This window comes from Magnolia sinica, chromosome 5 (genome assembly GCF_029962835.1).
Source record: "Magnolia sinica isolate HGM2019 chromosome 5, MsV1, whole genome shotgun sequence".
Taxonomy (NCBI): Eukaryota; Viridiplantae; Streptophyta; class Magnoliopsida; order Magnoliales; family Magnoliaceae; genus Magnolia; species Magnolia sinica.
Window position 1 is genome coordinate 4,639,275 of NC_080577.1, and position 15,907 is coordinate 4,655,181.

Consider the following 15,907-nt stretch of genomic DNA (forward strand, 5'->3'; position numbering starts at 1 on the left):
TCCAGCGCTGTTGACAGCGATTGGCCAACCAATCCAGCTAAAAGCCACTCCTTGAGGTAGATCTTGAGTAAAAAGGTAAGAGAGCTTCTTCTTCTTCTTCTTCTTCTTCTTTTCTATATTTTTTTTCCGAATAAGAGGGTCGTCGCCTAATGTCGCCGAAAACAAGGCATTTGTTTTGCCTATTTTATGGAAATCTACGGGGTAGTTGGCTGATTTGGCCAGTGATCCGAAAATCTCGTCGATAAATCGAAAATATCGGCACATCCAAAAGAGAAACGAATTATTGGGATTTCGGTATCGCAAGTCTGGCGACACCAATAAAATCGGCGATACTATCGATTTCTAGCAGATAACTCAAACACTGATGGTAATTTCATGGAAAAGTATACTCCAAATATTGTTAAATTTTCTTTTCTAACCCTCTCAAGTGTAGCCTCCCATCACCAAATTATCTCGCAAGGTTCCCCTCTCTAGGTCGCCATCATTTTCTTCCTCAAGGCTTCTTGTACGAGGAATCAAAGGCATCCCTCTCGTTCGTCAACACAATGTATTAAGCCGGAACTTTCTACTACCATTTTTATTGGTAATTACTTAATACATTTACATGCACGGATCTGTGATTAGACAAGTATCAAAATTTTATTTTGATGATTAATTTGTGGGAAGCCGCATCAAACAGGACCAAGTAAACAACAAGTGCATAAAATGCATATCTTTGAAAAAAAAAAATAGCCAGATATTGAATACATGAACATGAACTCATTCTATTCAAGTAAATGTATGGTGGAACTGGATAGTGTAATACATTTACAAATACCACTCGTTAGTGTCCTTAGTACAAAACGATCAATGGAAACTGCATCTGGCCGGGAAACATTGAGTTTGATGCACATTAGGAAAATATATTGTAGTAAGTAACATACCACTTCACAATAGACTTCTCATCACTCCCATCCATTCCTGGGCCAGAATCAAAAATCGAAATCCCTTGATCTGTTACTGCCACACTGTACAGATAACGAGTTGAAAAGAAAGGATTCAGTTGAGTAATCTAAGAGGAAAAAAAAAAAAGATGGATTTATCTACATCTAACCAATGTAAATCAAATCCAGCAAACCAGGATTCCCCAAGAAAACGCAGAGTATCAACCGAAGAGAATTTAAACTCTTCCCAGGAAACAGTAAGCCAATTAGTTTCCACAGGTTACACAAAAATCAAGGAATTCATTCCCGGGCAACCAAGCAGGCTGTAAGGAATTCATTCCCGGGCAACCAAGCAGGCTGTAAGGAATCCCACCAAAGCAATTAAGAGACATCGCCTAAACCAAATTCTGGAAGAATCACACTCCTAATGCTAGAATTCAAACTAGTAGGCCATAACAAGGTGAAAACCCCCAAGCCCCTGATTTGACTCTCACTTTGCTATGGCCCACCAGATTTTTGGATCATGCTAAAAAACTTAGCCCTATGAGTTTCATAAGGTGACTCATCTAGTGGACCATCTCTCTCTCTCTCTCTCTCTCTCTCTCTCTCTCTCTCTCTCTCTCTGTTTTCGTGTGTGTGTCAAGAGAGAGAGAGAGAGAAACACACACATGTTTGACCTTTTGCCTTTAAATATGCTACAAAACTCATCTAAACTCATCTAAGACTAAATCTACACTGCCATTGTAACTTTCCATGGTTCCACACTTATTACTAATTTAGGTCAAACTTTTACTCAAACACATACACACTCGACCATAAGGTTCTATAGGGTTGTACCATTAGTACAAAACACAAAAGCATGTATTACGATTTGTATAAACCCCGAAGGAACCACTCAGATGGCTGTGGGTCCCACAGTCCAATTATTTCCATTAAATGACCCAACTGATTGGACTTTTGGGACCCACAGTGCAAGTGGACCACTACAGCATTACCCAATTGATATTGTCATATTGTGGAGTCCACAAATCAATCAGATGTTCAATTCTTCAACCGGAGTCTCAGACAGCTAGTGAGATCCATCTTGCACCTCCATTGGTATGTTTTGTCGATGACTAGCTGGATGAATCAAGAAATACACCTTACACGTGAATTATAACTACCACAATATCCATTGATTCATCAAAAGGCAAGAGGACTTTCAAAAAGACGTCAAGACAAACCTCATAATAACCAACAGGAGGTTTGCTATGCTCACGAATGTCAAAGGCACCCCCATCTGCACACCAGTACATGTGCCAATATGGCATATGAGAGCAAGATCCAAACCGTCCATCAGGTGGTTTTGACTGTTTATTGACCTGGTCCAAAAAGCAGGCTGTTTCTATGTTAGTGTAGGCCAAAGTTTAGAAACAGGGAGATGATCCAGCGGGAAAAAACTATATTAAGGTTTCAGCCATCCAATTGTTTCATAAACTCTGTCCAACATAACAAGTCTGCCAGGATCATTTTTTGGCTAGTGCATCTTCGGTGGACCTACATGCTGCATGGAATGGATCTTGTACCTCTGCGCCATCAACTTGGGCTGCCTTTTACACGCATGTGTGCTCAACGCTCAACCAATGGTATAGCACAAGCAAACCAATGGGGTCCAAAAAGATTTTAACAAAGTATTGGTCTTACCTCACCAATCTCCTATCACCCAGAGTATTAGACCATACTGCCTGCAATGAATTATCCTGGTAAAACCCAATCAAATGGGGAAAACGTGTCAGATGGATCTTAAAGAATACAGTCTGAACCAGCAACCAAATGGACTCCTTAAACAGAGTTAAATACGTGCGACTTACTATTAAATCAGCAAGAGCCGTTTCAAATGTATATTCAGCAGGAAGCTCCGATAACAAATCGGTATCGGGTGTTAAATCCCACATGTTCTGAAAAGAAAAAATAAATAAATAAACAAAAAGCAAAACAAAGTACATGATGGCATTTATCCAGACGCTTTCAGAATTGCTTCTGGCAGTGGCAAAGTTGATTGCCAATAAACAACTCTCTGGAATTGTTTATTGACAATTCTTATGCAAACTTTGATTTACAGCAAGCATGACTGGTAAACATGCACAAGTAAAGAACAATTTCTTACAAAATGTTTAGGATCATTCAATGGAAGATATTTGAGAGGGATGGGTCATTAAGGGTTGGTCCCACACGAAGGATGTTACATATCATTGACCAGAACAGTAGTAATGGACTGAAATCCTCAGCACCAACTCTAGTACAAGGTAAAACAAACTGAGCTCCATGGAGCCCACCGTGTTGTGTGTTCGCAATGGTAGGTCCCCCACAAAAAATAATGGACAAGCATACAGAAACCTCCAAATTCATATGGTGGTCCATAAGATGGTTGGATCGGCATATTTTTGGGGCATCCAACTTTCATGGTGTGCCTACCCGGATGGACAGGTTGGATGTCATAAACACATCATGGTAGGCCCCACGTCCAAAGCTATTAGGCCCATATTCCTAAATAACTCCCCTATTTTGCACCTGATCAAATCGTATAAGATTTCTTTCCCAAGAACCGTACGACACATACATGCCAGAGATTGGTCATACAACATATGTCACAGATGCGAACCATTTGACAGGCAGCGTACACCATGATCATGCCATACATCCACTTGTAAGGTTGGCAAAACTTGCATAAGAAAAAATGGGCAATAGAAAAGAGTTCAACAGTCCAGATTCAGCATACAATTGCAGCTCATTTGATAAGTTTAATGCCCTCAGTTTCTAAACATGGCATGCTTAAAGTTCACGTTACCTGATGAACAGCGTGGATCTTTGACATGTGTGTTGTACACACATAAATCTCACCTGTGTTCCACCAACCTCAAATACCATCCACCCACTAACGCAAAGCATTATTGGAAACAATTCCAACCCGTTTCCATATGTAGTGCCATTTCAATGCTTGATTTTTAATCACTGATTAATTAGATATGCTGAACAAACATATTTGGCTCATAGAAAATCAATTACGAGAATCAGAAGCACCGAGAAATGCTTAAAATAGCAACGCCAAATAGGGCCTTAGCAATCTAACCTTTCAATGAAGCACACAAAATCCTATGATAAAGTCAATATAACACCATACAACAGAAAATGGCAAACAAAAGAACCGGACATGGGCAAAGAAAATTGATTGACAATTATAAAATGAGCTCTGCTCGAATGCATTCACAAGTATTATAATAAGATACATCTGAACTCTAGCCATTGAATTGGGCCGTTTTCAGTGACACATTTCGTTTACATGAAAGGGATCCCCTTGTATGGGAATACTCGAAAAACTCTTAGATTGAATATTTCAACCCTTCGATTATACAATGATTATAGACTATAGTGGCTGTTTATTTTCAAATCAAAAGAGCAAATATATCAAAGGGTTGAATAATCCAACTGAGAGCTTTTATTTTTTGTCTTTCCACCATGCAAAGTGAGACTTGTCATACATACAGTTCGTTTCATTGGAAGATCACCCAGATTCAAAGGCTAAAGTTCCAATGTATCATATTGCAATCATATTGCAATATGTTGGAATGTATTCGAGTAAACCTCTTATGAAATAAGAACGTTATAATAATTATAGTAAAACCCAAAGGAATGAGATATCACCTGAAAAGTATCGACGGTATCTTCAGCTCCATCCTGAAACAACACGGCTGCATGTTACTGCTTGGGAAGCCGAAACAAGTCATAAAAGCCTTCAAACTAATAAATTATAGAATGTTTGAGAGGGCTCACATGGTATAAGATAAAGCTGGAGCAAATGGAACAAAAACTTACAAACAGTCTGAGTGTGTGCAGCTTATTGCTTTTAAAGCGGTTAAAATGGATTCTCTTTCTGATCTTATTTTCTGATAGATCTTCAAGATAAACGTCTCCATCCCACACTATCTTCCGCTTAATTCCGGGTGTTCTTTTTGCAGATCTCTCAAACTCTATTCTCACAACATCAACAAATTCATCAACAAACATCTCCTCCCCAGGTCCATGTAAAGTCAAGTCTGTGATGGCGCCATTAGGCAATAGAATTCGGAACTTGAACACCTCCTCTCCATGTTCATCTGAGGATTCTACAATAGACCTTTTGCGAGGCCTGCTATATGATGTTTCAGTCCTTTCTACCAGCTCCATAGAACAATTTTTCAAAAAGACTGAGTTGGCTTTATAACAGCGCGCAATAAGCCTACTATATGTTCCTGCCAAACATCACATGACGAGTTGAAGTTCACTTCATTGGGTTAATAACCAGTAAAAATCACATGAGGGATTAGCATGAGGAAATAGACTTCTTGCAATGATTAATGAGATGATGCGAATCCACCAAAAATCAGTGAAAGGAAATGAAAATAGAGAATATTGCATTGGTAACCATGTCTTGCTTAAAAGATCAGGAAACAGTCCAAAACTTCTGTTGATCGGGCCAATATTAGCTGAGAAACTAATAGTACTAGAGAAAAACAATCATCATCGTCTAAAGCCTTATCCCAACTAATTTGGGTTGGCTACATGAATCTAGCTGTGTGTTTATCCCATCCCTTGTCTTGTCAATCAAAACTATGTGCTCGGGAAGAACAATATCACTCAATAAATTGAATGATCTTTCGAAGAATGGTACAAGAAGACAATAGTGGATTTCATAATAATGTCAAAATAAAATAAACAGTTTTACATATTGCTTACGAGGACATTCCATGTACAGAGAACATTCAAAAAGTCCATAATCTCCATCTCCCTGTACTCACGAACATGCAGATGGTGATCCAGAACATCCGTTTGCTGGGTCAAACCTTCAATGGGCCACACTACAAGCATATTAACCAGTTGGACAATTCTTCCATCTTATTTCGAGGGCAGCAAGCAGATGGTTGAACTGGAAAAAAAAAATGGCCATAGGATGGGAAACAGTCAACATTACATGGGCTAAAGTTAACTGATTGGACGGGTGAGGAGTCTCAGGACCGTCTGATCATGCAATTTTTTAAAATTTAGCAGAGATTAAAAGTGGACCACACCGAATGGACTATCCAGGGAATCTTATAAGAACTGCCTGCATGCACAGAAGAGACAGAACAAAAGTGGTCCATTCTCTATCTATGCTTGATGGATAGATAATAGTCTTGGTTTTCAATAAACTGATCACATGACTATAGTATTGAAAATCCATAAAAGTTCAAAAGCCAAACAGCAGGCTTGCCTCAAATGTAAATTTACCAGCATTTGATCTCAATCTCTACGGGCCCGTTTGGATACCACCAAATAATACTTTTTCTATTTACGGCAGTAGATAAGGGACTGGGATCCTCATTAGTATGTATTTCCTGTTTTTCTGCTTTCTTTTGTGTTGTATTCTTTGCCTTCAGGCCTCTTCTTAATATAATTCTTTGCCTTTCTTAAAAATTAAAAAAATTAAAATAAAAAAAAAACATGTACCAAGGGGGTAGACAGGTGCAAGTTCCCAGCCATCAATAAGGTGGGGGTCCCACCACCAAGATGCTTTTGCCCAAAAAAAAAAAAAGGCTGGTCCAATCAGCAGGTCAATGTTAGAAACAGGTGGATTAGTTAGTGAAATTACAATTCTCTAAGCCCTCATCATCATCTCAGCCTTATCATAACTAATTGGGGTCAGCTAAGGCCGCGTTTGGATGCCTATAAGTTTTTTTTGTTGTAAGTTACAAGTAACTTCCTTACAAGTGAAAGAAAGTTACAGGTAATCATATTTGGATGTAAGTTGCAACTTACTTACATGTAACTTAATTTATGTGTTTGGATAACTTGTAAATTAGTTACAAGCAATAAGTTCTATGTTCACACCAACCAGAGATTAAGAGTATGGAATTGTTTACAAATTTGATTGACACATAAGAAAACTTAGATAAAACATAAAAGTGTGCCATTTTATTGAGCCCACCTAGATGACTAGTTGGGCCAATTCTTAGGCTATACCAATCATTAGGTGGGCCATAAAAGTGGGCATACATATTCAAAATGCATGTAAAAGCCAAAATGCCTATTTCCATATTGTTTATATGGCCCACCATGTTGTTTATATGCCATCTAATCCATTCATCATGCTAGCCTCAACATGATGAAGTGACGAAAATCAGGTCATTCCAAAACCCATGTGACTCACACTAAGTGATCTTCGAGGTCTTAGGCATGATTTCACAGTGTTCTCTAAGTTGTGGCCCACCTAAACTTTCGATCAACTTGATTTGTCATTTCTACGGTGAGCATGAGGAGAACATAATGAACAGGGTGGATCGGCATTTCTACGTTCAATTGAACAGTGTTTCCTCTCAATCAAAACAAGCCCCTGAGTAGGTTATAGTAGATGTAAAAGGAAAGGCTAGAAGAAAGTTATCATTAGTGCATGACTAATTGTTGCAAGTACTCTGGAAATACACAAGTAAATGCTATGACGTGGCCATAAGCTCCAAATTCCAAAATCCGAGGTTATTGAACTGACATGCATGCATAAACCACTATATTTGTTTTGGATCAAACTGGTATTTGTTTTTTCCCCTTCGTCCAGGTATTTATGACCTACTCAAGCGGTTGGATGTCAAATAAACATTCTGTGAGCCTTAGGAGGTTTTTTATGGTGGACATTCAATCACTGCTATTTTACCGTGGTGTGGTCCACCTGATATTTAGGTCTACCTTATTTTTTGCATCTAAGTCCTAAAATGATCTGGAAAAATGGATGGACAGCGTGGATAAAACACATACAACATGGTGGGGCCCACAGGCAGATGTGGTACCAGTTCCACCATAAGCTTATGGTTGTGCCAGGCAGATGTGGGGCCAACATAATGTACTTTTACTATTCAACCTGTCTATCCGATGCACCACCCCCAAAAACCCCTAACACCCAAAAATCAGCCACATCCAAAACCTATGTGGCCAACAAAAAAGGGACTTAGCTGTTAGGGAACGCCCATCCTTGAATTCCACAGGGACTGACCTGCATCGCAAAGCAGCCTGAATCTTGACATCAGCCTTCATCTGAACTGGATGAAGGATATGAATGACCTTGACAAACAACACGGTGAGTCCCCCTAGCTAATCAACGGTGGGCGTGCGTTCCCTCTCAATATTTTTCAAATGCTGTGGCCCATCCGATTTTTGGATAGGACCAATTATTTGTTCTCTAGAGGTTTTCTGAAGTGACGTATCTTATGGATGGGTTAGATTCTGCGAAAGCATAGCTGGACTCCACATCTGCCCTGTGGTAATGGTAGAAATAGAGGGCGCCTTTTTCTTAAACTGTGGCCTACCTGTAGAGGAAACCGACCTAATTATCGGGCCGGGCCATCTACACAATGATACCTCTCTGATGGACGGATTAGATCTCGTACCTCTGTGCTATGCAGGCACATACGTGCCGTGTGCATGTGCTGCCACATATACACGTGTGCGATTAGCGAAACCCTCCAATAATTACATGCATATCCTGCTTACGTTGGAACCTAATTGCTAAATAAAGAAGCATCAACTCAGTAAAAACTGCAGATAACCAGTTCGATTGAATTCGTTGATCGATTACTAGCATCCAATGCAAATACAAGGTTTTTTTCCCTTGCTTAAAAGCCCAAAGGAGAACTAATGCATGAAATTCTCGTAGCAAAAGAAGGAAATGCGCAGTAGTTTCTTGAAAACGCACTGCAAACCCTAGATTTTCGGGAAAGAATGTTCCAGAACCGTATAAACTCGGAAAAAACCTTGCCTGGAAGGGAAAATCTTCAGACAATCAGAGCTAGATATTGATAGAGAGAGGTTGGAGACGAGAGTCTTTACCAGTTGGAAGATTTTCCACCGAGTCTTGGAGGTTGACTATGGAAATGAATCAGCGAGAAAGCGGTGGTTTTCAAGGATTCTTAAGGGTTTTGAAAGAGCGGAGGGGAGAAGAAGCAGTTGGGAGGAACAACTAAAGCGAGGGAAATGAAGTAGAGCTGCCGTTTTGTAATTGGCGCAGCGTGCTCGACCAGTATGGTGAGTATGCTTATCTAACTTATGCTTGATGCGCAATGCGCACCCCCTTTTTTACGCTTTAGCTGCCACTTGGCCATACAGCGGGGTCCGTTGTGAAATCCTCTGCAACGCCTGTTATTTTTACTCAGGGTGATTTAAAAAACCCCATGTACGTAGGGGCCATATTGATTTACGTGTAAAATCCACTCCATCTATCAGGTTCTATTGTCAATTTTAGGCCAAAACGTGAAAAATCAGGTAGATACGCCCCTAAAAGGGGCCATAAATAAGGAAAAATGGAGATGTTATTCCAACCATAGGTTTTTCTGCGATACCATCTTATTATTTATTTCATCAAACCCATCAATCTGGTGTAACTCACTATCATTAAAATAAATTATAAAGAGTGTTCTGATATAAAATTTATACATGCCACACCGTGTGAACTTAGCAGCAATTATAAATATTTCTAAATGAGATAGCCAATACGAGTATTAAGTAGGTATTATATTATTTTTATACGGTAAATTTAATTTTTATAACCTGATGGACGGTCTGGATTTTAAGTGTCAAACACGGCAGACCCATATAACTTGGTTATTTTACGCGGTGAGTCGGATCCGCGGCGCGTTTTGCTTAAAAAAACACGAAGGGAGACGAAGGGACGCGTGTAAAGGCTAGCGGATTGCGTGTGACCCGGGAGCAGTGATATCTCTGTAACTGGGGGATGTGTGGGGCCCACAGAGATGTACTTTAGAAATCCACTCTGTTCATAGGTTTTATAATATAACAATAGGATAGTATCCTAAAAATCAGACGAATCCAAAACTCAAGTGATCCATACCAGACGAAATAGTGGGAACAGAAACATCCACTGTTGAACCTTTCCTGAAGATTATCATGTTGTTTATATGCCATCCAAACCGTTCATAGGATTACTATCACTCAGATAAACCGTATCCACATGTATCATCTTGATTAAAAAAATTATGTCACCCCAGACGTTCAATCCACAGTTTCGAGTGGTATGGCCCATCTGAGCTTTGGATCTAACTTATTTTTTAGACCAAAGTCTTATTTCCGTCGTTTATATAAGATGGATGGATTGGATTTATCATGAGCATCTCTGTTATCCCCACCCAGCCTCGGATACAGAAAAATCTCTGTGCTCGGGATCACACCTAATCCGCTTTCCACGGAAAGAGTATTCTGATTTTTATGGCGACGCAAAAGGTACAATAAATGTGTACGGAAGATATTTCATATCGGGGGCTATTTGATACTCCGGCTGCGCGTTATGCTTGATATGCGTGCACCATTAAATGGAGTCCGTCCGTGGTACGCATTAAATCAAATTCAACCGTCTAAATGATGTAAATCACTTATTCTACATCCCAAAAGTCAGATAGATTAAACAATATCTTGTTGAAATAAGACCATCGGATTTTTCAATTTTAGCCGTCCAATTAATTTCCACAAATATCATAGAAATATGATCAAAATAGCATAACTTTTGGCTAAACATTGATTAGACGGTTTAATTCAATCTTAGCTGAATTCCACATTTGTAATTTTTAAGTTGTAAGTGCCTGCGTGTCATTCGTCACACACTTAAGTTTTTTTGTTCGAACTCGATCGATATTAGTGGTAGTCAGGCTCTGCGTAATGCTCGGTGCGCTGGCACCTGGAAATTACATAATATTTTGTATGTATTATTTCAAATGAGCCGAGAAGGTTGTGAATCTTACGGGCCCCAATTTTTAATCTCAATGTAAGATCGGTGGAATCTATCCTCTGGTTCGTAGACAGTTACTAGCAGAAATAGGGCCAACGGGTTGAGCGAGTTGGCTAGTCACCAAGTTCTATGAACCCTGTCATGATTCCGCATTCATACCGTTCAGTTATTTTGAGATATCATTTTAGGACAAGAGCCAAAGAATGAGGCAATTAAAAATCTATAGTGGACTCATGACATAAAATAGTAGGGAGAGTGATTCCCACTGTTGAACAAAAGACCCACCGTAATACTTATTTGAAATCCAACCCATTTAAAAGTTGAAAAGGACATGAAATAAGGGAAAACACAAATATCAACTTATCTAAAACTTTTGTAACTTTTAGAAGTTTTTAACTGTGGGTGTTACTGTCCCCATTGCTTTCTGTGCTGGGTCCACTAGAGCTTTGGATTTAGAGCCTGTTTAGTTTTCCCAGATAACAGTATTCGGCCTGCAATGGGCAATTATGACTTTTCACATATGTTTGATTTTTAATGGTATTCAAAATGATTTAAATCAAAGCTGCAATTGGTGGGAAACGGCGGTAAATCAGACGTCATATCCTACTAAGATGCAGGTACTTGAATGTAATCCTCTGATGCCTGTCTGTCAGACTGAAACAAGTATAGTGGTCCACAGGACACCGTTCCATCTTAACCGTTCATAATACAAATGCACTCGGCTATGTTATTTTCACACAGAGAACGTCTCCCTTCCCTCCATTCCCAGCGAAAGCGGACTAAGAGACGACCCACGTGCAAAGTATGATTGGGGCCTTCCAAGTTCCATTTGGATGAATCCTTTCGTCGTCCATGCTAACCATTCTTCTCTCTCTCGTTTTCGGGTTGGGAAGATTAGATCTTATTAGAACCCTATCAAATACTGTCTTCACGGCTGCGTATTCTAACTGAAATAGACTACAGAGGTAATGCTCGGATTGCTGTTATCTTCCATGGATTTCCAGTGGATTTTTTTTTTAGTTTTTTCAGAGAATCCTTGTGTTTACTGGCATCTGTGTTCTCACTGTTGAGGTTTACTTTGAGTATGTTGGAAGATATCAGCCTAGAGTCGCATATAAGGGTTCAGCAACATTTGCATGGAATGGGATTGCAGTGCAGGCCCATGGAAAGAAGCATCTAAAAAGGAAAATACATTTTTAAGACCATTTGGATATCTCGCATTTGGTAGATGTGGGAGAATGGGGTGGTCCGTTCTGCTGTCTTCATCCCGTCCGGTCTCGCACTGCATGGACTGTTTTTTTAGATTTTGAAAATGAACGGGTCTCACTCCACAACATGGCGATATCCACCCAGACCTAGGGAAGATGTGGCCATACAATATCATATCCACCGCCCCAGTCCATTAACCCTCCCCAGTTGTACACTGCAATGTCCTTATGGACGCTGACTCCTCTATTTACCCGTTGTTTACCTTCTTTCTTGCATTATCTTTTTTACAGTAATATAAATCATCAGTTTACCTTCTGTATAAACGAGGTTGAATGGCTTTTTAGGCAGACGCAACTAAACAGCGGGGCCCCATCTGAAGAACGGCTTGCCTCTCATACATCTGGGCCGCATTGCCACATGGGTTGGCCTCTAGATGGGCTGGCATGCATGCATGCGTTAACCAGTCTAATAAATTCAAACAGTTAATAACGTTTTTTGTAGATCTTGGGTTGGCCTGTACATGGGTTCGCCTGAAGGTTGTTGTTTGACAGAGTTCATTTGAAAAACATATAATATGAAATCAGTTATTACTGGCTGTGTTTCAAGTGTTATTGAGGTTTGTTGATGGTTGACGTGCAATAAGTAAAAGTATAAACTTTTCTACTACTTTCAGCTTGCAAAGTAGAGCTGGGTTGGAGATCTGTATATTGTGTGGATGGTTGACATTGATGATGGGAGATATATCCAGGGGTTGAAGGTGTGTGATATTCTGCCATTAATAGAAATCTCAAAACTCATCGAGTGTCTAGATAGCAGTTTAGTCATTTCTTATATAATGGAAAGTTGGAAATATGTGAGAGATTTGTAGTCGTTCATTCATTTGTTTTTATGAGCTGGCATAAAAATCAGGCTACCTAACTACTAGGAGTTTACTAATTTATGTGCAGGTAAAGAAAAATTCCAACTATACACATTCATTGCATTCCTGTGCAACCACATCATCTGATCGGTCTGGTTTTTTAACCAGGTCATATGTACAATGGGGCCCACCAAATGATAACTCAAAAATATATAATGGGTGCATCACTTTTTTTTTTTCTATTTTGGTAACGTTGCTTTTAAAACTGTTCATTCTGTGAGGATCTTCAACTCTAAACATGTTGCATGCACACTACCAGTCTTGTGCTCATCTGATTAGTTTGTCTTTCATTGCATATTGATGAGAATCAGTCGTCTATGACTTTGGCCTTTTGGAGCTTGTGTATAGTTTTCTGGCTACTTCTTTTGTTATAAGCTTGGTGGTGCTATCAGAAGATAGCATGATCTGTTATTTTATAGATTGTTTTGTTCCCAACTTTCATTTAAAAATTCATTGGTCATTGTATATAGGTAAAGACTCTCTTCCAAATTAACTTGGCATACACGTCCGTAATTGAGGTATGTGTGATTTTATTGTTTATTACCGACTATTTACCTTTTCTCTTAACTTTATTTTATTTTTGATAATTGCTTCCAATCAGTGGAATTGAAAATCTAATCATCATAAGGGCTGAGATGTTATTACAATCGCAACATTATATACATGCAGTAGGTCTTGTAAATGTTGGTGGTGATTTTCTCTACCAAAGTGGTTTGAAGAATAGCACAATATTTTACCACTCTAACAGCTTTATAAATTAAAAATTGGATATACATATAATGACTCATGCTGATTCAATTCATTTGAATCTACTTACTCGATATATGTTATATCTATTTCGTCCATTCATATTTATAGTATCATATGCATATTACTTTACAGGTAACGAATAGAATATTTTTTCTTTGGAATTATTTTTGTTTATCTGTTGTAAGTGTATGATCGGTTTTGAATGGTTCACCAGTGGCCAGTCCCGTTGGATGAGTGGTCTAGATGCAGTAACTGCAGGCCAAGATAAACAGTACACATGATTACAATGGTGCATGTGTAATGTTCGTAGGTAACTTTCAATTTCTAGTTTGAGTATCCCAATTATGCAAAAGATTGAAAATTCATAAAATATTTAAATTTGGGCCGAAACAATGTATTATATGTTTCTTTCAAGGATAGGGCCTGAACTTCGATTGCATTGGATTGTAATCAGCCGTGTAACTTATTCAGTTATTAAAAAAACTGACAAGGTTGTAAAACCACTTAAGCCAAACCCCTTGGAGCAGTCAACACCATCCACATACTGGTTTGATTAATTTAAAAAAACAAAATAAAAATAAAACCGAAACAAAGTTGAATCCATATTACCCGGTAAACGGGCAGTTGAAGCTATATGCACTAGTAATGATCCCTAGTGGGGGTGGCTAACGGTGAAGTGTGAACTGACAGTGCAGTATTACATCATGATGTTGTCGTAGTTCAAAGAAAATATTTTAATCTTTATTTTGTTGTGGAGTGTGTTCTTGTTTCCCTGTTGTGATGGTATCATCAGTTTTGACCAGTGCATACTCCACATCTTCTCTATTAGTTCTTTTAATAATCTGAGTTTGTTCCTATAAAGAAAATGGCATAACTGCCAGTATGAGAGAGATTTAGACTATATGCTCTATAGGTTATGCTGTCATTTTACGAACGTTATGAGACGTGTTTTTTTAATATCAATTATTTGTTATATCTGATCAAACAGAGTTACAAATGGAGCTGATGCTTCATTTTGGACTAGTGGATGATGTCTCAATTTCATATGTTTGTTGTACAAGTCCATATCATAACATGGAAGGACATAGATGGACGAAAAAAGAGATGACTGCCTTTGCGGCTTCAGTTGCAACAGCAACTACAATCATTACGATTGAGGAATTTTGCAATAATCTTTCTTAGGACACCCTGGAGAATTAGTGACTGTGAAAGAAACAAGATAATTAATGGGATAAATAGAGCCGGAGATAATGAGTGCCTGACACAACTCCAAATGAATAAGGATATTTTCTTTCACATATGCTCGTTTCTTAGGGATAAGAATTTGCTACCGGATGGGAAACATGTAAGTATGGAGGAACAACTTGTCATGTTCCTCCATATAGTAGGACATAATGTGCGAAACCGTGTCATTGGGCATCGCTTTATACGGTCTGAACAAACCGTAAGCCGATATTTTTCTAAAGCATTAGACGCAATTGTGAGACTATATCCTGAGTTTGTAAAACTCTCCAGTGCAGAAATACCTACAGAGATTTCATCCAATCCCGATTGGAGCACGTATTTTCAGGTATGGATCATGCTAATCACTACTATTCAAGAACATTATTGTTATAAGATTATGTCTCTTATTATTTCTTTTCCTGATAAACCATTTTCGAATTAGGATTGTATTGGTGCAATTGATGGAATTCATGTACCCGCTTATGTTCATACGGTGGACAGTGTCACCTATCGTAACCGAAAAGGGGCTCTCTCTAAAAACGTAATGGTCGCTTGTATGTTTGATATGAAGTTCGTATACGTGTTGGCCGGATAGGAAGGTTCAGCCACCGACGCACGCGTCTTACAGAGTGCGTTGACACATTCATACGATCGTTTTACAATCCTATAGGGTATTTAACAATGGAATGGAAGTTATATTTTTAATTAAATGAATGTTGAATTACATATTGATAATTACTCGTAATTAATAGGTAAGTACTACGTAGTTTTTGTTAGTTATGCGCATTCGCTAAGATTCATGGCTCCATACTGAGGCATACGGTACCACCTCAATGAATATCGCGCAGGTCGCAAGCCTCGGAACAAGAAATAATTATTCAACTACAGACATGCTCAACTACGAAATATTGTAGAGCGGATTTTGTTAGTACTGAAAGCTCGGTTTCTAATCCTCAAGTTAGCTCCACCATATGACCTTCTAGCACAACTGAAGATAGTTATCGCATGTTGTGTTTTGCACAAGTTTATCCGAAGATTTGGGGGAGATGATATTGATGTGAATGAGGACTCGTCAACGATTGTAGCGGATGGTATAAATCCATC

The 15,907-nt window shown here is 38.9% G+C and overlaps 1 protein-coding gene across 6 annotated transcripts in view; it reads right to left on the minus strand.

Annotated features, from left to right (window-relative positions):
- LOC131245200 (structural maintenance of chromosomes flexible hinge domain-containing protein GMI1-like) overlaps window positions 1-15,907 on the minus strand; it is a 139,034-nt gene that overhangs the window by 79,736 nt on the left and 43,391 nt on the right. For 4 of the 6 annotated variants that reach the window (XM_058244494.1, XM_058244492.1, XM_058244493.1 and 1 more), the window contains exons 1-6: window positions 8,793-8,943; window positions 4,776-5,191; window positions 4,605-4,637; window positions 2,774-2,860; window positions 2,607-2,662; window positions 924-1,007 (exon numbers count right to left, since the gene is read on the minus strand). The exons of the other annotated variants lie outside the window; for them this stretch is intronic. In XM_058244494.1, coding sequence (XP_058100477.1) covers window positions 924-1,007; window positions 2,607-2,662; window positions 2,774-2,860; window positions 4,605-4,637; window positions 4,776-5,126 — 611 coding nt within the window. In that variant the 5' untranslated portion in view covers window positions 5,127-5,191; window positions 8,793-8,943. Of the gene's footprint in view, window positions 1-923; window positions 1,008-2,606; window positions 2,663-2,773; window positions 2,861-4,604; window positions 4,638-4,775; window positions 5,192-8,792; window positions 8,944-15,907 lie in introns of those variants that run through there. 6 annotated transcript variants of the gene reach the window in all.